The sequence below is a fragment of the Hylobates moloch genome, unplaced genomic scaffold (genome assembly GCF_009828535.3).
Source record: "Hylobates moloch isolate HMO894 unplaced genomic scaffold, HMol_V3 SCAFFOLD_14, whole genome shotgun sequence".
Taxonomy (NCBI): Eukaryota; Metazoa; Chordata; class Mammalia; order Primates; family Hylobatidae; genus Hylobates; species Hylobates moloch.
The window spans coordinates 97,717,249-97,740,452 of NW_026652289.1; the positions used below are offsets into that span (position 1 = coordinate 97,717,249).

At 35.7% G+C, this 23,204-nt stretch overlaps 1 protein-coding gene across 1 annotated transcript in view; it reads right to left on the bottom strand.

Annotated features, from left to right (window-relative positions):
* Positions 1 to 3,747: 3,747 nt before the first annotated feature.
* Positions 3,748 to 23,204, bottom strand: part of WDR72 (WD repeat domain 72) — a 214,669-nt gene continuing 195,212 nt past the window's right edge. The window contains exons 17-19 of the mRNA XM_058427210.1: positions 13,025 to 13,129; positions 7,433 to 7,540; positions 3,748 to 3,892 (exon numbers count right to left, since the gene is read on the bottom strand). Of these exons, the coding sequence (XP_058283193.1) occupies positions 7,485 to 7,540; positions 13,025 to 13,129 (161 nt within the window). The 3' untranslated portion in view covers positions 3,748 to 3,892; positions 7,433 to 7,484. The remainder of the gene's footprint in view (positions 3,893 to 7,432; positions 7,541 to 13,024; positions 13,130 to 23,204) is intronic.

Genomic DNA, 23,204 nt, shown 5'->3' on the forward strand with positions numbered 1-23,204 from the left:
TTTGTCACCCAGGCTGGAGTGCAGTGGTGCGATCTCATTGCAATCTCCGCCTCCTGGGTTCAAGTGATTCTTGTGCCTCAGCCTCTGGAGTAGCTGGGATTACAGGTGTGCACCACTGCACCCAGCTAATTTTTGTATTTTTAGTAGAGACAGGGTTTCGCCATTTTGGCCAGTCTGGTCCCAAACTCCTGGCCTCAAGTGATCCACCCTCCTCGGCCTCCCAGAGTGCTGGGATTACACGTGTGAGCCACTGCGCCTCGCCCTGGTTTGGTTTCTTTCATCACACCCATCTAAGGCTACAGAAATATCCTTTGTAGTGTCATTTGATTGTATACGTACTGGCAGAAGTTGAGAGGGAAGCTACTTGTTGTTTTGTACAACCCTGATGGAACTATGGCCTATCCTACTCTGACATAAAACATTGCCAGGAGATTATCTTCTGGGACCCAGAAAAATAACTACTTGCTATTTATTATTACCCACTATGCTGAGGAAAGTCCTGATATCTAAAGAAATTATCAAAAACTTTGAAAGTAATCCTTGATTTTGGGAATGCTCAAAATTCAAGTTAACATGAAACATTTTAAAAGAATAAACTTCTATTCAAATAACCAATTTAGCTTGTTTATGCCAAACTGCTTTATCCAATCTGCGTAAAAAGCCTGCTTAAGCACTGGAATGCCATTATGGTTGGCCATAATTAAGATTCTAACCAGATATTTTTTGTATGTATAGTAATTTCAGTATTTGTAATACTATATTAAATAATAATACATGTGTATGGTGCTTGCAAAATTGGAATTATTAGACTCAATGTATATTATGAGGAAACTGAGGTTCGGAATATTATACAAAACTTCTTTCTAATCTCAAATAGCAAGTAAGAAAGTGAAGAAGCTGGGACACAGTATCGGTTCTCTGACTCCATATTCAATGCATGAGTCTATTTCTCAAAAGTTTTGTACTGAACTACATAGATGTGGGAAGAAAGATCAAGGATGTAAAAGGACACAAGAAATGAGGGGGAATATAAACTAAGATTCAAAGACAGTAGACGCAGAAACCTCTCTTCACCTTCCCCAAACCACTTAATGGCCTCTTCCTAGCCTGGAAATGTAACTGCTGTTTCACCTGGGCCTGGAATTGTGTGTGTTTGCTTGGTGTTTTCAACATGTTGACTGACCCTATGTAACAAGAGCACTCTGAAGATGTTTGCAGAAAGGCTACCTGTATTTGCCATAACATATACTAGTTCTAGCAAAACACCAGGAATTGAGGAAAAGCCTACTGCCCGTCAGTTTCCAATATTAATGAAAAACAAACTTATTTCTATAAGGGGGTTGGGGGCCATCCTGGTTTCATTTCCACCCAGGCACAGGAATAAACAGCTTTCTCAAGGCAGTGACCCTCATCCACACAATGGCAACACTCTCAGCTTTAACCCACTTGTCTTGTGTCCAGGTCTCCTGCCTTCACTCTCAGGCAGCCTGAGCCTCTCTGCTCTAACAGAGCCCTCATTTAATTTGCACACAGAACCGAGTTGAATGCAGTCACTTCTAGTTACGACAATCAGAGAACATGGCTGCATTTTGAAGACTAAGAAAATTCTCAACATATACTCAATCCTCTGGATTCTTAGATGTTTACGAAGAAAAAAGGGGACAGCCTTGTATTATTTTCCCAAAAAACATAGGTGATAGGAGACTAAAGCAGATTTCTTCCTTTTTCTTAAGAGAACGGCTTTAGTCTGAGAAAGGAGAAGTAACATCCCAGTAAATAAAAAAACAGCAACCTACTACTACCAACGTGTATGAGAGCAGACGATGACTTCTGTATTAAGGGGAATGATGAATGTTTTCACATTATGGGAACCGTTTTAAGCACAACCTTAAAATAGTGCTTTAGAGATAGGTGAAGACATCAAGAAATTTGTCTCTACACTTTAAACCTTTTCTCTCCCACAAGGATTTTTTAGTAAGAGTATGTTTTTACTAGAGCTAAGAGAATGTGAAAGAAAATTTCTAGCCTTGAGTGTTGCTGCCACCTACATGGCAGGAAGACTACAAACAAAATCTAACACCTTTCAGACAGGCATCAGCTGCAGTATGTTTTCTATGAAAACGTACTTCAGAAATCCCCAAATTTGTTTATTTACTTCACTATCCTGAAAGCATGTTAGTATTTGTTAGTTTCACCTCATTTTCTATCTCAAATTCCTTGCAGACATTGGAGTAAATGGTTTTGCTTAGACTGGTGTGAATACACTGATGATTTGAAATAGAAGTTAATTCAAAGAATTCTTCCTTATTATAAAAAAATCCCAAGTGCAACTTGATCCCCATAGCTATGTCTTAGGGAAAGGATTAAGGTTCTTAATCTCACTGTACTAGAGGTCCTCCCTCTTTCCTACCCTAGCAAATTCTAAAATACAAAAAAAAAAAAAAAAAAGGAAAATGAAATGAAACACTGTTTCCTCAATTGATTATATAGTAACTATAAATTGATGCTAACGGGGATAACATAGATGTCACAATTGTTTTGATATAGATCGGAGAGGTTATTTCTGATAGGAAATGTAGTTGACACTACAGAATTAACCAGAAACCTCTTTAAAAGTCGTCTAAAGGAAACCTGTGATATGTCAAGAACATCACGGGCTGTCTTTTTATCTTGGAAGGCATCATCCAAGGCCACGATGCTGTTACTGAGGCTGTGTGAAAACACCTTCTCCCTAGAAAATATACATGCAAGATAGAAAACCTGATTGATGACTTTACAGATAATTGCAATTAAAATGATTGCTAAGTGAATAAATGAGGCGTTTTGGAAGCATGTGCCAACTAATTATTGCTATTACACAATGTTATGAATATTGGCATTTTTCTGGCATTTGGCACTTTGCAGATTTAGGCATAGTGTACTATGGATTAAATATGGACTAATTATCTTTAGTGTTAAAACCTTTGCATTCTTGAATAAAAATCATTGCTATTTTTCCAATAGCAGGATGCTGAAGACAAAAAAAAGTGACCCTAAAATTGATGTTAGGAAAATATGCTCTGTGCAATGAAAAACAGGCATTTGGAGGAACAATGTCAACGGAAGAATAAAATAGGCTCCGCTTCCCCTCCACCCTGGAACTCCTCCTGGTTTTGTCCCTGCAAAGAGGGGAACCATTCACCTGGTCTCTTGACTGGCCTCCCCACACCCTTTGTGGGGCTGGAGGCGGGGACTGGAGGCGGAGGCTGGGGTGCTGGTCCGAACTACTCTGTGTGAGAAGCCCTGCATATAACGGGGGCCTAATTTCCCCCAGTATACCTCTAGAAGTAGGCCATTTTGGACATCTTCATTGGTTTATGGCTTTAGTTTTCACATAGTATTCCAATAACTATTTCTTACCATTCGCCTCATTATAATCATGCTTGTAATGATGCAATTGTCACAGTCCATTTACCTGCAGTGTGCTTTCTGGGATAAAGGTGAATTTATCTTAGACTTAACAAGCAGAAGCCAAGAGTAGGTGTTGGCAAAACACAACAAAACAAACAAAAAACAGTAATCAAGAGAAATATACTTTAATACAATATTTATAAAAATTAAATTACTGCAAAAACTCCGCAACATCAACATTTTACATAAAGATGGTATCTGAGAAGGTCAAGATGAAGGTGAAAAGAGTAAAGGAGTTGTACTAGGAAAGGCCTCCCATTAGACACATGCTGTCTTCCAGGGGTCCCAAATGGGATGGGCGTTTCCGGTGGCATGCTCTTACAGAGAGACCTGTTCATTTCCAGTTTACCTTCTCCTACCTGCCATCTGTAGGCTCCTTCTTGAGCAAATTACAATGCAAAGTGATCCGGGGACTATTGTATATGAAGCCATGCAGCTTTATCTGAAAGATATCCACTCAGGAAAGTTTTAATTTTGCAACACTTTTGGTTAAGCTAATTTTTTAAAATTTCAAAAAACACCAAGTATTACACAAATGTTTACAAAGCAATGGCTTTCTTAGGAAATTAAACACAACTTTTACATATAAGACAACATTTGTCTTTATGTTGTCTTATATGTCTTTACATATAAGACAACATTTTGTGGAGAATAAAGGAGTCTATAACACTGCTTTTATATAACTGAGCAATCAAAATGTATGATTATAAAATTTAAAACATTGAATGAGTCCATTCTGTGAAAATAAGGCTTTAAAATCAATTGGAATTAATGTAACCTGAACTTTCATTTTAAACATATGGCATAAAATTTAATTTTAAAATACTCAATTATTATAATGTGCCCTCTAAGGATGGAAGAGAAATAGTATCTTTTCTAAAGTGTTCATTATAATAATTATAAAAGGATTTTAAAAATACAGAACACTGGAAAAAATGTATAAGAAAAGAAATAAAAAAGTCACCAAATGCTATCATCTAAAGATAGAATATTAATATTTAACAAACTGTATTCTATCATTTTTCTAATACCATCATGTTCAAAGTAGGCTTAATTTAGTTTCTAAAATAGTAACAGAATGTTTGATACCTGGGGCTACTTTTTAACAGTGTGTTTCTAACATTATACATTTTTCCTTATATTTGAAGTGTTTAATAGTGTTCAGATTGCTTTCTAGCACCTCTGGATGAGCCTGTGAGAAAGCTCTCCAACACAGGGAGGGAATGAGGCTCTGACAAGCACAGCAAGCACACACAGCCTGGACACACTGCCAAGGAGCCTCTGCTCTTAACCCTCCATGCTTTCCAGATACTTTTTCCTGCAATATACAATGCAGCCAATGTGAAACTCAACAGCAAGTCAAAGAATCAAGGCTTGCAAATGAAAATATGATATTCCTTTGGGGAATATAATATATATACACACACACACACACACACACACACATTCATAAATATCACCAAGATGATTACCAAAAAAGAAACACAAGATTAAATTTTTAAATAAATTATTTATTACAATGACAGGAAGACTCTGGATACAAATGCATTTGCTAATATAATCACTCCACTGGTTACCTAGGGCTAGACGTACAAAAGGACACCCATATCTCATCAGGAGAAACACAATTTTGAGTTTCTGGGTGTAGTACCAAGTGGTTATGATCACCACGTACGTGGTCTATCCAGTTAACTGTGTGGCAATTTGCTATTTCAAGTCCTCTCATAACAGAAATTACTGAAATATGTGGAACACCCGTCAATATAAAGAAACCACTTTTAAACAGACTAGTGAATTTGTGTCATAAACACACTTGCGTACGGATATTAGGAGAGCATTGCTTGAATATCTCTAAAACTCTATTTTTAGGAATTAAAAGCTTTCATAGTTAATGATATTGGCCTTCAGAATTCATATTGATAAAAGCAAACTTTAGTCATTTAACACGAATGTTTAAATTTTAGAGATTCTAATATGTGATGCTGAAAAATCCTAATATTTCCATTTAGTAGTGTCAGGGTTGTGCCAGTTCTAATTTCCTATAGCTAGTAACATCAGAAAATATTTATCAGAGATTCAATATTGGTTTCATTAGACCCGATAAATGCTAAGTATGGCAACTATTAAAACCTATTGTTATTCTTGTTTCTAAAAGGGAATAATAGGATGTAGCTATAAAAATAATGAAGCTTATTTTTCATAAATATATCATAACCTGAGCGTCCAAATAGGTTTTAACAATTAAAAATGCCTCATTTGAGAGGACATACACTTATTTGATATTGCCATCCTTCAAAATGCTTTTGGGAGTCCTTATAATGACCTTGACAATCGGTATACAACAAGCAAGAAAATATAATCCATCACCTAACGTGCTACCTTCCTTTATTTTGAAACTTGTTTGAAGTGGCTTTTGACTGTTTCTAAAGGAGGGGGAATATATTTATCAGTTTTCAAAGGATAATAATTTTCCATGATTATTCATATTAACACTATGTTAGTTTCTAATGTTCAACTCAAATGTAATTTCAAGCAGTAAAATCATATTTTAGGAAACAAAGAATGCACACTTTAATCTACTTTAAGGGAGTCACACTCATTTGACATCTTTATCCTGGTATGTTTACTCAGATCATCATTGATTATAAGTTCCTTAAGGGTGCAGCCCATATCATTTCAATAACATAGTTCTCTTTTCTAATTTCCCCATCTCCTGTCTACTGCATTCCAGCATAAGACCTGAGGCTGGTCCCATGCTCAAAAATGTTTGTTTCTTTAATTGAAGTGACTTGCACTTCTCTATTAGATACATACACAGATAGATATAGCTATATATCATATATTTAATGCTTTATATCCCTTTTTCAATTATATAGTTCTCTTTTCTAATTTCCCCCTCCCCTGTCCGCTGCATCCCACCATAGGACCTGAGGCTGCTCCTTTGCTCAGAGATATGTTTCTTCAATTGAAGTGACTTGAACTTCCCTATTAGATACATAGATAGATAGATATAGCTATATATCATATATTTAATACTTTACATCCTTTTTTCTATGGATTAGGCAATATTTATATACATAAGATACGTAGATTAATAATATTTGATGATTTTCTGTAAATCAAGGAACTGTACAATATAAATCATAGTAAATAAATCAGATCACCAAAGGCTTTAATAGAAGAGCACTTTATGTCTATTCCTATTTATGCTGTTTGATATATTTTAGTTTTAGAATTCCTGCTAGTCAAGCTTCTTTCTGGGAAAAGACCTACAAGAGTTTATACTTAATAAGGATCAATTGTGATATGCCGTAAGTTGATTCCCCTTCCCTAGTTCACATCTGTATGGCCAACAAGATGAACCTTTAGCTAAAGACATTAGCCTCAATGTCATTAGAAGTCCAAATTAACTCAGCAGTACAAGGTTGGTCACTGTTATACTTTGTATCAATTATTTGGGCTAATTGATAACTAAATGGGACTGGTTTTTTGTTGACAACATTTCATGCTTAGGGATGAGATTTACTGCAGTAATTGATCTGAATTAAAGCATATCCACTAAAACAAAATATCCTAACCAGACAAATCAAAGTTGGTAAAATTTTAGATTAAATACCTTGAAGCAACATTAAATTTATAAGTATTGTGTACTACATTGGTTTTAACATTGTTTATTATATAATTCAGGGACTAAAAGGATAGGAGAGAATTTAAAGCAGTATTAAATTTCTGTCTGTGGACTGGCATTCCCTGTTGGAAATATTAACAGAAAAAGTAAGAAACAGGAATAGAGAATGATCTAGACAATATTTTTCTAAAATTAGATGAATATGAATATTTTCAATCAGTATGTATTGCATTTTAATCAGCATGTATTAAAATCACTTTAATACATGTTGGCTGAAGTATTAGCAAATCCACTACAGCCTAATAACTTGACCAATAACAACAATGCTTTTATACGGTAATAAACAAATGGCACCTTTTGGATTTCTTAATTTGTCCAAATTCAGCTTCTACTGATGAGATTCCATTTAAGACACCTTGCAGGGGCAGACCTTTGCTATCCATGAATGATGCCTTGGCTCACCTAGGAAAAAAGCAGATATCTTGGGTTATATGGTGAAATCTAAAAAGAGAAAAAAGAGAAAGACCAAGAGGAGGGGAGGGAGAGAGGAAATGAAGAATAGATACAGAAAGGAAGAAAGGAGAGAATGAGGAAAAAAAGAAAGAAAGGAAGAAAGGTACTGCTTATAATTTCTACATGTCTTTTCCATCCTAAAATAAGACAAGTTAATATAATAAAAATATACTTGTCTTATAAAGTAGGTAAATACACTTTAATTGCACACATTATTAATAGCTTGGGGATTTTTTTAACTGCCAAGGAAGATGGAAGTTTTCTACAAGAAAAATTTAGCTTGAAATTAGTAAATTTCCATAAATTTCAAACGGCTTAATTGTTCTTAGAAAAATCCACAACTGCAGTTTTAGGGTCAAAATTTATTAGTTGAAATACTGTTTGAGTTAGAGAATCAAACAAGTATTTATTTCTCAGACTACTTGGATGATTGTCTTTGTAGGCTAAAAAAAGCCACTCATTTAAAATCAAATTGACTACCAAACTAATTGGAACATTGTTCCTTAATAACTATTTTAAAACACATTTATATTAATGACGTGTCTATGAATAGTAACTTTCACTCCTACTGGCAAAAACTATGGTTTAGTTAAACCAATACTGTATACTAACTCTGTGTGTGTGTGTGTGTGTGTGTGTGTGTGTGTGTGTGTGTGTGTGTATTAATGTATAATTTTGCATTCTTTAAAAAATATGTTGATGCTTGAATTTTGCTTTTGGGTAAATTTTAAGAATGTGATATTGTTAAAAACAACCCGAAGAAAGTGCTTATATCTTCCTACTGGAATTGCTCTTAATTCTTCTAGATTTTTTTTAGCACTAACCATAAGAAGTGTGTTCTCGATGGCCATGATTGATCGGCTGCTCACACATTCCACATTTTTTCTGCTTCATGCATCATCATCAGCCATCTCCAACACTCCAGTCCTGAATCTGTCCTACTTTCTGTTACCTGATTTTTGCTGGTGATTCATGAGCCAGAATAGAAAAAGAAAAAAAAAAAAAAAAAAACCTCCACCTTGGCTTTTCACAATATAGTATCCCCTGGAAACTCTGTGAGAAATGTAGTTTTGGTCACCAGACTCATGCAAATGTAATATTGATTGACAATGATGTATAAAGATCTACATAGATAACCTGCCTTATAAAAACCACAAAAATGTTCTATTAATGGCAGAATGCATACTGATTATAAACTACTTCAGAATGATGTGGAAACACGTAAATGCATTTTGTTGGACTTCTAATTCTCTCTTGTCACTATTATTTTCAGCTGAAGCTACTTTGGAGTGCACTGTTTCTAGTGCACTAAAAAGAAAAATTATTAATTTTCCAAGCCAATGTGGTCACAAAGGCTTAAGGTTTCTCATTAACACTGTCATAAAAAATTGTGAATGTCACACTAAATTTCCGATCATCAAATGAGTTTAAAGATGAGGAGCTAGAAATCCTTAAAAACTTATTCTGAAGAATGAAACACAAGCTTTAATCACTGTAAAAGAAACAGTAAGAAGTTAACCAGCAAAAGGCTCCACTGAACTATTTTTGTGATAACGTCTTTCAGATTCAGAAGCAACCAGGCCTTAAAGAGCCAAAGAAAGAAAGCCTAATGGCCCTAAAATCTCAAAAGAGGGAGCTGAAAGTTCATGATACTGTCTCAGTGCTTCTATTACTAGACATCAGAGTTATTCCCACAGGTTTCAGCAAGGTATAAATGCCAGTGAAGGAGCAAGTAGACTTCACAGAGTCTAAGCCAGAAACTCCCATCTGGGATTCACCTGTGAGTCAAAACTCTTTGCTAATGAATTATTCCAAAGAAAAGACACTGCTGAGAGACACTTTTCCCTATCAGACAAGACCTCCAGGTTCACTAGCAGGGTCAAAGGAACAGGACTGCTCTGGTCTAAAGGTGCTTTGCCTACCTTAATGGACTCCAGGCGCTCACCTGGGTATACAGCTTGAACCCATAAAGAGATCACAATGGCAGGATGAATAAGGTAGAGTGCTCTAGAGACCAGGTGAACAACCACTCCACAAGGCATCTAAATTGTGACCTATATGCAGACTGCAGCCCATTCACAAATGGGTCATCCTAGTCAATTCAGTGCTGGAGAAGGAGTGATGCCAATAGAAAAATAAACAATTTACATACTGAGTTCAAGCCCATTGTATTTAGAGGTAATACACGAAGTGGTTATTTCTGTTTTATATAAATTCAAACAACTTGTCTTTGTTAATGACATTTTAAAACTCTCTATCAACAACATCTAAATATCAACTTCACTTTTTCCAGAAACTTTCTCTGTGCTTCAATGTCCCTTTTGCTTTCTGCCTATGAAAATACGTTCGTATTCACAATATAAAACCAGAAGAGTTAAAGTAAAATGATGTTTACAGGATTTGCAAAGAAGAGAGTTTATGTGGAATGAACAATAGATAAAGCAATATACTTGAACTGTGCTTGCATGGAAAAATACTTTTTTTCATTTTCTATATGCTGTTCAAACAACTGATCTATTCATTAAAATGATGTAATAATTATATTAGTCATTTAGCATTGCATAGATAAAACCATGTAAGTTCAATAGCCATTAAAGTTAGAAGATTGACCACATTCAGCTTTGTAACTGGGGGATTTTGCATGTACATAAAAATGTTAAAAGGAATTTTAAATGAGTGAAGACATTCCAGTTGGAAATGGTAAGAATGGGCATTCAGAATTAAATGCAGTCTTTTCCTTACAATGACTAAGGAATACACTAATGCAGTTGTAAGTTTAGCTACTGAAGCACCTCTTCTGGTTCGAGGACATTTTCCCAAATTTCACCACCTAAAAACCCCAAATTTGTTTCTTCTTCTGACTGAGGTAGTTAATATTTTCCAGAGAAACACCACTCACGTGTAGTAAACAGAGGTAACCAAACCACTAGAGTAATGCTTATGGTTTTGGAGCCCCTAAATTTTGAAAGACTTGATATTTTGAAGTTAATGTTTGGGCTTTGAGAAGTGGAAAGTCATTTTTTATAGTTCAAGAACATCCCTCTCTGCCACCAAATTCACATAAGAAACATAAAACTTATTTTCCTCCATGTTCAATTTTAAGAATTTTGCCCATCGAATACTTATGCTTCAAGGAAACACTCTCTCATCAAAATCTTTCTTACTAAACAAGCACCTCTGTCAGAAGTGTCTTAATTTCTTATCACAGAATTTTATCCACACAAGGAGCAATAAATAATTCATGTCACTGCCTCTTTGTTGTGTGTCCCTGAACTGTGCAGAGCTGGAAGGCTGACAGCTGTGTCAGGACAAGCACCGAAGATCTGACATGACAAGTGACTAACAAGTTTCTTTCCGTTCACAGCGAAAGAAGACAATGGCCCAAAGTGCAGAAAGAAATCCTAAAACAAAATAAAACTGCTTCTTTCTTTTTAGCTAAGTGTTTGCTACGAGCTTATTTCCAACCCACAAGCCCTGGTCATTTCACAGGACTGCCCAGCCCCCTTTATTCCTCACACTGGCTTGGCCATTTACTCCTGGCCACGGATCAATATGAGCAATTCTTGGAGAAATACGATGTCTCCATGACAACCAAGCCACAAATTCTCAGTGGAAGGCAGTGAGACCAGTAGTGAACTCTCCAGAGGCAAGATGTCTTAAAATGCAGGAATGGACAGAGGAAAAAGCCAGAGTAATTCATTCTTTATTACCAGTATAATGATGTCTGATGTATAGAACAGTACTCACTTTTTGAGTTAAGATTCTTTATCAGCACCTATATTTTCTAATTAATCTTTCTTGATAAATGCTTTTGTGTGTATCAATCAGATAGAGAATGTTATATTTGAATCTCACTCCCATTCCATTTATATTAAGGGATGACGGAAATTTATTCTACTTTTGAAATGATATAAAGCTGATCTATAGTCTTATCAAAAACAATAGACATTTAGGTAAAAACTTGATTCACAGATTTACCTGCCTGACAAAATGAGTAACAGAAAACTGTATTAAGACACTTTTAAAATCTAATCAAAATTCAGCAAAATTAGTCAAAACTAAAAGTAATGGATAAATAATTTTTAGTATAGAAATTTAACACTACCATTTACCCTCTCCCTTTTAGAGTGAGACTCATCTACATTTTTCTTTTAGCTATTATGGCAGGGGGTGGGGTTAATTTGCTCATTAAACATTTCTGTCATTGCTAAAGATGCCATTTCTCAGTTCCATGGGATGCAAAAGCAGAAGTGTGGTTGAGAACAGGTACGCGGCAGCAGTCCATCTTCGGAGGAATCTTGGTGGAGTGAAGAGGACTGATATACAATGCCATCGCCATTGCGCCTATTGGGGTTCTGAGATGACTTAGGGGACCTGACATAGATTGCAGGCTGCACCTTTCACTGAAAATTAAATCTCAGTAGCTCTCCTTGGGGAAGGATCAGGGGACTGTTGGCAGCTGCCCCCTGTCAACGAAGGCTACAAGATTTGGAAATCTCTTAACTAAGCTGACAGGCCACAGAGAGGATGAATCAAAAATATGATACATGGATCAGCACACAAAGATGTGAGAGGGTAGAGGGTACACAGGAGCCAGATAAAACAGGAATCACAAATATTAAGTGGAGGAGATATTTAACTCTTTCATTCATGATAATAAGGTTACCTTCTAGCACCTTATAACTTTGTATTTATCCAAGAATGTTCATTTGACTTTTACAAGATTTTTCGATTCTAATTAATTAGTTGTTAAGGTGAGACGTACTTCAGAATGAAACAAAAATAGAAACAGAAATCCTTGTATAAGTGTTTCTAGCTGTATCCTTCTAGTATATTTCTCTTTTATTTCTATAAAGGATATATACAAATAAGTAACTTTGACAAAGAATAGCTTTTACTGCATGAGAGAAGGGTTACTATTTTCTAGACTTTATTTTTCCCTAAACATTTGACAGTATTCATTACCATCATGCTAAAATCCTCTCATCCCAGTTACAGTCCTGTTTGTTTCTAGAAAGGTAAATAGAATTGTAATAATGACAGGTTCTCTTTTCACCCCCGTCTGTCCACTTCCGCTCCCCTCTTGTTAGATCCCATTATTTGAAATATTTAAAATGTTGCCATTTCTCTATAGTTTCCAATCTCTGGCTCTATTAACCATTTAGCCTAAAATTGATGATAATGAACTAATAGTGTCAGCTTCCCTTCTCAGTCAGTCATAAAGCCTTTGTACTTCCTCCAACTGAATTCTTGATGAAAGAGGAAAAGATAACAGCTCCACACTGTGACCCCTGGAGGTGACCATTAATTTGACAGTGCAGCTGCTAAGAGAAAACAGCATTACAATGTCCTCTCCCCTCACCCCCTTCCAAGGATCCCAAAGCTGTGTCAAATTTATCATTTTATACTTGACTATTTTTAAATGGCTTTCACCTGGACTCTCAGACTCTTCCAAGACACATCTGTCAGGCATGTCCTCCACGTCTTGGAAGTTTGCCGAGTTTGAGTTGCTGTCATGCTTGACCAGACTGACTGGAGCTATTAGAGAGAGAAAGAGAGAGAGAGAGAGAGAGAGAGAGAGAGACAGAAGAGAGAGGATGAAAAAGTAGTAGCAAACACCATTAAAACATTTCCTTTCAGTTCCACAGATATTTCCAGGGACACACTATGTAAACACAAATAATAAATTGAAATAAAATGTATCCTCTTAAGTATTTATTGGCAGACATGTAATTAGTTGAAAAATCTATAGATGTGACTTTATCTTAGAAGAAAAATAATTTCATGGCATCAGCTTAAAAGCTACAAAGTAACAAAGTGATCTCTTCGAAGTAGAAATCGTATTTTTAATGCATAAATCTAAAACAATATAGTTAATTAACGGCAATAGAACACAGAGAGAAGAACATTGGACTAGTCAATTAGAAAGACCAGCTCTGTACTGGTGGCAATGGTTCCTCTCATTGCACAAATTACAGCTAATGAACATTTTGTGTGCATTTTGGCTCTCTTTCATTAAATTAAAAACTACGGTACCAAACACCAAAAAAACTAGTACTACAAAAAGTAAATTTTAAAATGTAGCATGAATATACACTGAAAGTTATAATAAGAAGGGCTGTTGTTTCAAATGGTAGGTCTCCAGACAACCTATCATGAGATATAGTAGGATTATGACCAGAAATGGAAGCTAGTACAGAAGTCTAAAATTTTCTATAAACCCATGGTACCCACTAATTCTGTTTGAGAAACAGACTGAACTTTCCACATTTTTCCACAAGTTGTAATACTTGCTCTATGCCATCTCCAGGAAGTAACATATTTCCATATTACACTTGTTCTAGAAAATATTTGTCAGAAAAAGTGGGCCTTGTCTTCATGAAGAAGCTCAGTGAAAAAATAAAGCAAAACAAGCCCGCAATAGCATAAATTAGGTCACGATTAAGCCAAACGTTCTAAATATATGGATACTGTTGAGTACAATGGAATTGTATTTATTACAAGTTGCTGCGGTAAACATGACTACTGATTTGATAACACAGGCAACGTATTTATAAGCCATAAATGAAATAAACAAAATATATATTTACAAATCATACATAAGATATGTTTGTTGGCACAGGGGAGTGGGCCTGGACAGTTTCTAAACCTCTGTTAGGTGACAAGAAAGCAATGCAGAGGCTGAGACTGTGCTACTTCACACATTTGGTACATGACACAATGGTGTCCCACCCAAGGTCCAGGCAGCATTAGTAGTGTTCAGACCTGGCACACTCCTCCACTTATTTTAATGGAGTGTGCATAGCACTGATGTTTGTAACCTGAAGTCCACATGGACAAACTTTACAGAAGACTAGTAACACGATTCTGGTTTAAATATTCCCTCTAGATTGTTTCACCAACTCTCTCAGGACACAGATATGACTTCCCTGTTTTATCAAAGTGCCAGCATAGTTAGAATTCACTACTTCTCTAAAACCTTTTTTTGGGAACAAAATGTAAGGAAAGCATGAAATTGCTATTTTCAATAATAAATCTGATCTTTTCATTTCCATCCGTGTGTTTCTGTGGACTTCATATGCAACAGTGTCTAGGCCATAGAAGGTACTCTTGAATGACCTGTGAAATGAATGAATGAACACATGAATGATGCAGAGGTACCAGGCTAAATGTCCTTCTGATCCAAGAGGATATGTGCTTTCAATTATCTTTTCAATGGATCTGTTCAATTTCTGTTAGGCCAACTTGAGACCAAGGATGCATGTTTGCAAAATGGTGATGTGGGTTAGTTTGTGTGACACGGAAGGAGAGGATGTGTGGCCTAAGTAGTTATTGATGTAGCTGAGATTAATTTTCTTAATTTTCTTCAGTTTAGGTCATACTTACAGATTATTTTTGAATCCATAGATTTTTTGTGAAATGTTTAAGTGGTATAGTTAAATGTATCAGTTTCATTCAGAATACCATTATGTTGGTCGAGATTTCCTGGCCTACTTTAATTATTTTTATCTCTATATATCTTACTTGATAATATTCTGAAATATTTACTTTGGTATTTATAAAAGGAAATAAATCATATAGCTAAATCTATTACTAAAAGCCAATGAGGTAGCACCTCTATTGATTTGGGCAAATGCATTGCACTTGCCATCCAACACACTATTCTTTCATAATTTAAAACATTCCTCCATTCATTCATTTATTCATTCCTTCAAAAAATATTTATCAAGCACCAAATAAATATTCAGAAGATACTGTTCTAAATCAGGGACCTCACAGTGGAAGAGGACATGGTATTAGACAAAGTACATGTCTGCAACCATTCTTTGTGGCAATTAAGTGGTCCCAGAATGAACTGACATCACAAACCCCTCAAAAAGGCCAGAAAGTTAGGTGTAGTTTTAGCTGCATGATCTTCATTAAACTCACATTAGTAGGTACCATGCTACTACTTTGCTTCCACCTCTGATTTTGGAGGGTGTGGCTTGCGTGGGAGAGGGGAAATAAAGATGGTTATTCCTCAGACACTGAACTTGGTTATAGATTAGTTTCCAAATTTGAAATGATACAAGATTTGTCATTTTTACTGGGGTAGTTCCTAGGGCATCCAATTAAATTTACTGTAGAAGAAATAGCCACATTCTGCCAGTTGGGAATAGCAGGCGTTGGAGAGGTTAATTACTGCCATTCTACTTTTTCTTTGTTTGTTTGTTTGATAGGCTAATCCTTGCAATTGTTCTTTTGGGTGTTTCCTGTGATGTTTCATCACTGAACTCTGACACGATGTGTGACCAAGGCTTCTCTAATGAATCACTTCAATAACGATGAATCAACAAATATTGCTCTAGTGTTTATTATGGGTAGAGCTCTGTGCTGGACTGTGAGGGGTAAAGACAGGAAGGCACTTTTAATGTGCCCTCATACAACTTGTGCTCTAGTTCAAGTATGATGAAAAGCAACTAGTAGGAGCACTGGAGACGACATTCTAAGGGGGACATGGTTTTTAGTAGTGCAGAGGAGCATTCCCCTTCAACAGCGTAGTCTGGAGGTAAAATTTGAATTAATTAGACCTCCTTGAGTAGGAATGTGGAAAACCCAAAGGGAGCTCATTCAAGGCAAAAGAAAAGGGTGTGAACCTAGGCATGACCAAAGATACACATTAGCCTAGTGCCGCGGATGTATTTGTTAAAGCTGCTGCCTACTTTGGTATGTATTTTTAATGAATTCTCTTTACATGTCTCTTTGAGCTTTTTCTAAATTGCTGTTGTTAGCTAATTCTTCTCACCTGTGAAAGTTAGCTATAGACAGGTTTTTCCTTGCTTTAGATAGTCAATAATTTGATGTTTACTGATGGTGGGCCCATTTATCACAGTAAGCTGTCCTTTTACTATACATATTGACTTTTATTTATCAATACCAAAGTCCATTTGTGCTCATCACTAAAGTTCTTAGATATTTTCAGTAGTTTTTGAAGGTGCATTTCAGAGCTTGGCAGAGAGATACTTTTGACATCGATATAATGCAAATGGTTGCTAGACTTATCTTTAGCTTAAAATCAACTGTTTATTTCCTCTGTAATGGATTCTGAAACAGTCCACATTTGGAGGTAAGGGGCAAAAAAGGCAAACTCTTCTTGACAGTTCTGCCACTGAAAGATGTAAGGCTATTCCATTTACTCATCACATGCCTCAAAATATTGACGACTGCAATATCTTTGGTAGCTAGATAAGAAAGGAATCTATGAACTTCGTATGGATGTGTTTCACTATGGTGCATTTAACTATTAGTGTAATTCTTCTAGATCCTACAGAAATGAATTGTTCGGCCAAAGACAAGATGAAATCAATAGTTTTTAAATCACATTTAAGAACCCTGCAAGAGGAAATTCAGGAGATAGTATGAGGAAGACTCTATAGCAGGATTTGTTGTTAAAATTAGAAAAGTGGTAGCAGGGCCATCAGTGGTAATACTCCTCCTCCTGCTCTGTTCTCTATTTTGGTTTCAGTTCTCCTCTAAAAATTCCCTTGTTCCTGTTCTCATCACTTGCAGAAAGATGGTATTAGCTGTTAAAGGGGGCTAGGCCTAGGCGGTGAACAACTCCCCCCAGAAACATTTCCACATCCCCAGCAAGAGAGTGGCCACTGGAAAAAAGTCTCCATCTACATCCACAAACAGTGGCTGGATCTTCCAAGCTAGGCAACTGCTGTTGGAGATGGAGCCCATTGAAAAAACCGTATAATTTACAGTGTGAATAAAATCTGCAGTCCTAAATAACATTTTCAATACAATGACTTATGAATGATTTAAACATAGATCTCATTCATCATCTGTATAGGATTTTTGGAAGTAATGAGGATATTTATAGGAAAATCATTAATAAAAAGAGCAGTTTGAAATATTGGGCAACTGAATAGAATAAACCACTGTAGTACCAGACCAAATCCAAACAAAAATCTTAATTACATATTAATCAGAGGCACAAAAATAATGTACAGGATGCAGAGGTCACGAAAGACTAAAAGATAGCTCAGGCCTGTGAAATAAGCAGTGAAAAAGAACTCAAAGATTTGAGTTCAAAGCTACTAGCTCAATATGGTAGCCAAGAGTTGAATACCATCCTGCTTTATAATTCAGATCTCTCTCCAATTTTAAAGAATCACTATAAAATAAACTAAAAGATAGCATTCTAGAAGTATGGAAGTGAGAAAAGCTACATAAAATTCAGGTAGAAGAAAATATTAATGCAATACTGGCAGATCTCAAAAGACTGCAAGATATTTTAAATCAGAGGGAGGCATAATCTATGAAAAGTCATTAAGTGGTAACACTAAATTTGTAAACAAAGACGACCAAATGCAGTTTACAAGTGGCATCTCTCTGGACAGATATCTTATCAGGAAAACTTATCTGGCTAAAGAGCTGTGTACACATCACCCTTACTTTAAGAGTATCTATTCAGATAATCAAGTGCTAGGACTTCCTGATTATATTTGAATAGCAATAGTTACATACCGCATTAGACTTTAGGCTTACTTTTCTTCAGTGTAAACTGGAAATTGGGGAAGAATCATGTAGAAATGCCCCCAATTAAATTAGGTATCTAATGCTTCTTTATAACTAATAACTATTTTACAGAAAGTTTAGCAAGATGAGTTAAGGTTAGACTTACATGTTTTTCCATCTTCCTGCAGTTGTAATCTAAGATGGAATATTATTTTGTGGGTGGCATTATCCAGAATGAATCGCTTTAAAGAGGATCTATTTTTCAACTAATAAAAAATGAATTTTCCGAAATGTTGTGAAGAGTAACTGTTATTTTTGTATTCTTACCTAGATGTAGAGAATTTAAGTTATTATTTCATTTAAATACACACAGAGAGGATTAAATTATTGACTATTTAGGCTTAGGGGAAAAATCTGTCTATAGCTAACTTCCACAGATGAGAAGTATGGCTAGACCACCCAGCCAAGTTCGGGGAAGATAAATGAGAAAGAGGTTATCAATTGCTTACTGAATCTATTTAAACATTGCTGTATTCCTCTCAAATTGTTCTGTTATTCAGGACTTTGAGCAATGGGTTGCCTCAGTAAGGCTGATAAGCAAGCAGATACTGCACTTCTAGCCTAATGCAAGGCACAAGGTAGGTACTCAAGGGTACTTATCAAATGACTGGGTGAAATTGCTAACAAGGATTCCTAAGAAGTAAAACAAATAAAAACTTTTTAAAAATCAGTGATTAATTTCACTTGCAGTTTTAAGGGAAAAATCTCAAGGTCTAGCTAGGGTTTACAGCTCAAGCTTAATCAAAAACGTCCAAAAACTTCTTATTAATGCCAACAGGAAGTCTGCAGAAAGAAGGAAACCCTGTCTGACTTATGTTTGGATGGAAAATAATATTCCATACTGTTTAGCCCATATTTATTTATTTATTTAAAAAAGAATACAAAAATTTCATTAAAGAGATGAACTTATGAGTTCCCAGAGAGGGAATGTGTTTTATTGTTAAAAAAAAAAAAAAAAAAAAACCATCTTTAAACCGGAAGATCTGGGTCTCAATCTTACCTCTGCTCCTAATAGTGTAACCTTGGGCATGCCATTTCACTTTCCTAAACTCAGGTTCTTTCCTTTATAAAATGAGGGAGTTGAAGTACACAGCCTCTTTGATACCTTCCAGCTTTGAGACTCAAATATTCTGCCAGCTAAGAATCCAAGACCAACCAACTACTGAGTATACAATTGAACAGGATACCAAGAGGGTAAATGGCCACTACACTAGTGGTGGAACTAATGAGGACTTCTGAGGCCCTTTCTGAATTAAGGAAGATTGGCATTTTCCTAAAAGAGAAAGTGCTCCTTCTTGGTTTCAGTTTCCCAGCGATAAGGACGTTCTCAATGATTGTTGAACAAATAGACGAGGTTATGGAGCAGTGTGTGTTCCTGTGGACTCACACTCTCCTCAATCCAAAGGGAGAATCAGTATACTCCCAACTCTTTCTATTCCTTTTATATGTAAGGATGGGGTCCATGAAGTCATTTTGTCTTAGTCAAGCCAGGCATGAAAGACAACTCAAATCAAATTATCTAAACTCTCAGAATCTGAAACAGATTATAGGGATATAGGACAGAGGGAGTACTACAAAGAGAAAATAAATGTGTAGGTTGGGAAGTAGAAAAGGAGAGTAACAGAGAATGGTACAACTGCATTCCTTCCTCCTGCTACATTTCCGCACTCCCAACCAGGTAATTCTAAGAGTTCCCATTGCGAGGTTTGCCTAGATTTCTTTATGTTCTCCTTTGGAAAACCATTTTTTTTTTTTGTGGCAAGCAGTGTTCCAAGGAGACAACTGGTGAGTAGATGAGCAGACACTTAAAGAAAATTTCAATAATTTCCATGACTTTGGACGCTGAATATTACTGAGTAAATCTCTTCTTTACCTAATTGTAAATAAACATAAAAAATAAGAAACATTACTTCTTATTTTTTATATTTATCTACAATTAGGTAAAGAAGAGAATTTCTAGATACAAGAAGCTAATTGGTCAAATCAGTAAGCTCAATTCCAGTTTTTATACCATACAGATAATGAAGAAAAAGAGATTCAGAAACAAACATCTGAAAGGATCTGTTCATCACTAAAAGAAGTAGGGTGGGGAATGATTTCTAAGAATGTATAGAAATGAATTCACACTCTTTATGCAGTTTAGGTTCTGCAAAGTCATTTGTTTTCTTTTAAGGACCAAATCCCATGGTAAATACAGAAATGTATTAATTTTACTTACTGTTCACAAGTTCAAGAAAATACTAAGTTGAAAGCAGGAATACATTCCAAAGAAGAAAACAAATAGATACCCACATATTGATAAATTGAAGAACAGGCAGTAAAGGGAAAACTCTAGGAAGAATTTATAGGAAACTTCCCAGCTCGTATTTGAAAATTTAGAAGGAGGCCAGGAAAACAAAAGAGACCCTTCAATCAAAAGAGCATCATGCTAGCGTTTGAGACTAGAGATAAACATGATTTATATATGAACTTAAGATAAGGATTCACATCACAGGGCAATTTAAACCAAGGAAAAGCACCAAAAAACATTCCCCTCTTGAATCAGTAGGAGAAAAAAACTGTTAAATGGCACTAGCACTGGAATTCGTAGCAGCAGCAACCTTTCCGCAGACTGAAGCGAAGACACCACCATCGGTGTGGGGGGAATGGTTGGCAAGCAGTCTCAAATTCCCAGCTGACAGCCATCCCTGTCTCAAGGGAGAGCGTTTGTCTCAGATGGTTAGTCAAGTGTCAGAGCTCTTTCATCTCCCAGATAGGAAATGGAAAATAAGAAAATCACATTATCTAGACTACGTCTCCATTTTCTAGTTCTTTGTCAACATTAAGAAGGATGCAAGGAAGAACATGTCTGAGTTACCATATTTCGTATCATTAGGCTGAGTTACTCTGAATGTGACTTATTTTTATTTGAATGACATCAAAGTGGTATGTTAGCTACTTAAAAACATATTGAGATTGAAAGAAAGATATGCTTGGATGCTAACAAGCATTTTACCACTATATGATAATGTAATCAGTAGTGAGTATCACTTTCTCACACCCCCACACCCTCCATATGCATTTACACAATACATACAAAGCATAGGTGGTCTGTTGGCATCAGCTGGTTCTTACTGTCACACATCTCAATGTAGCCACTCATTTAAAAGTATTAGTTTTATTGAGAGATAAATAACAGAAAGATGCCTTCTCAAATTCTCAAGCTGTCTCACTGCATAATACTGACTATTTGGACGAATATCTCCAAGAGATGGTTGCTGAAAACATGGAAGTGACCTTGATAAGTAGTAGAGTTTCATTTGATATTACATAAGCTACTGACATCTATAAATAAAGGACAGGAGAAACACACCTAAAGAAAGTCAAGTTTTAAAAAGCAAACATGCATGTGGATAAAGGGAAACTAGTAAATATAATCTAATGATACTTCCAGAAAGCTAGGTTCCATACAAAAGAGATGTTATCATATTGGAGAGCTAAGAAATAGGAAACAAAGGGTAAGAGATGAATAGATATTTCTAGATAAGACAGTTTCCTAGATTAGTGTAAAAATCTCTCTCTTAATATAGTTTTACACATTGTTTGGAAAAATGCATGGTAAATCTCCAGGACACTAAGGGTTCCTGAGTTGTGAAATGTTAGACTAATTAGATTAGTTATAGAAAACAATCGTAAGGCAGAATGAATGAGAATAAATGTTGCATACACATTTGAGTGGAGTTAAGTTTGGGAAACATTTAGAGGAAACATAACCCAAAGTATACGTAATACACTAATTGTTAGAGAAATGCAAATTAAACTACAATGAGACATCATCTCACTCTCGTCAAAATGGCTTTTAGACAAAAGACAGGCAATAATGAATGCTGTCAAGGATGTGGAGAAAGGAGAATCCTGATACACTGTTGGTGGGAATGTAAATTAGTACAGCTACCATGGAGAACAGTATGGAGGTTTCTCAAAAACTAAAAATAGAACTACCATATAATCCAGCAGTTCCACTGTGGGGTACATGTCCAAAACAAAGGAAATCAGTATGTCAAAGGGATATCTGTACTCCCATGTTTATTGTAGCACTATTCATGAAAGTCAAGATGTGGAATCAACCCAACTGTTCATCAGTGGATGAACAGATAAAGAAAATCTGGTACTATACAAAACGGAATATTATTCAGTCATAAAAAGAATGAACTTCTGTCATTTGCAGCCATATGAATGGAACTGGAGGGACATTACGTTAAGTGAAATAAGTCAGGTACAGAAAAACAAATATCGCATGTTCTCACTAATATATGAGAGCTAAGAAAATACTGAACTCATAGAGATAGAGAGCAGAATGATGGCAACTAAAAGAAGGTTAATGGGAAGCAGGGGATAAGAAGGGATGGTTAATGAGTACAAAAATACAGTAAGATAGAAGGAATAAGATCTAGTGTTTGGTAGACTATAGTTAACAATAACTTATTGTACATTTCAGAATAATGAAAAGAGTGGAATTGGAATGTTCCTAACACAAAGAAATAATAAGTGGTTGAAGTGATGGAAACCCAATTACCCTGATTTCATCATTATACATGTATACTTATGTCAAAATATCACATGTAACCCCAAAATATGTATAAGTAGTATGTATTATTAATAATTACAAATTAAAAATTTAATATAACCCTAAGTATACATAATAAGAACATGGCACTGAGCTATCATTTGTTATGACTCAAGGACATTGTGTCAATGTAAAAATGTAGGCAAATGGCTAACAGAAGGCTGGTGCTTTCGGAAGGGGACGAGCAACACAATCAACCAACTACAAGAAAACCAAGTGAGCCCATGAGGACTCCACACTTGGAACACTGTGTGTGTCTCCAGTTACTGTTGCCCATGCAGAAGACAATGGAATTTAAGAGGCCATCCAAAGGTCTGGGAGGAAGTAATGGGGAGGAGAGTTTATTTATATAAGAATATCTCAAGAAGAGATTAAGAAGACAAAGACGCTAGTCTGAAAGTAAATCTGAAGAAGAGTATATTTGTAAAATTGCTAAAAAGTTAT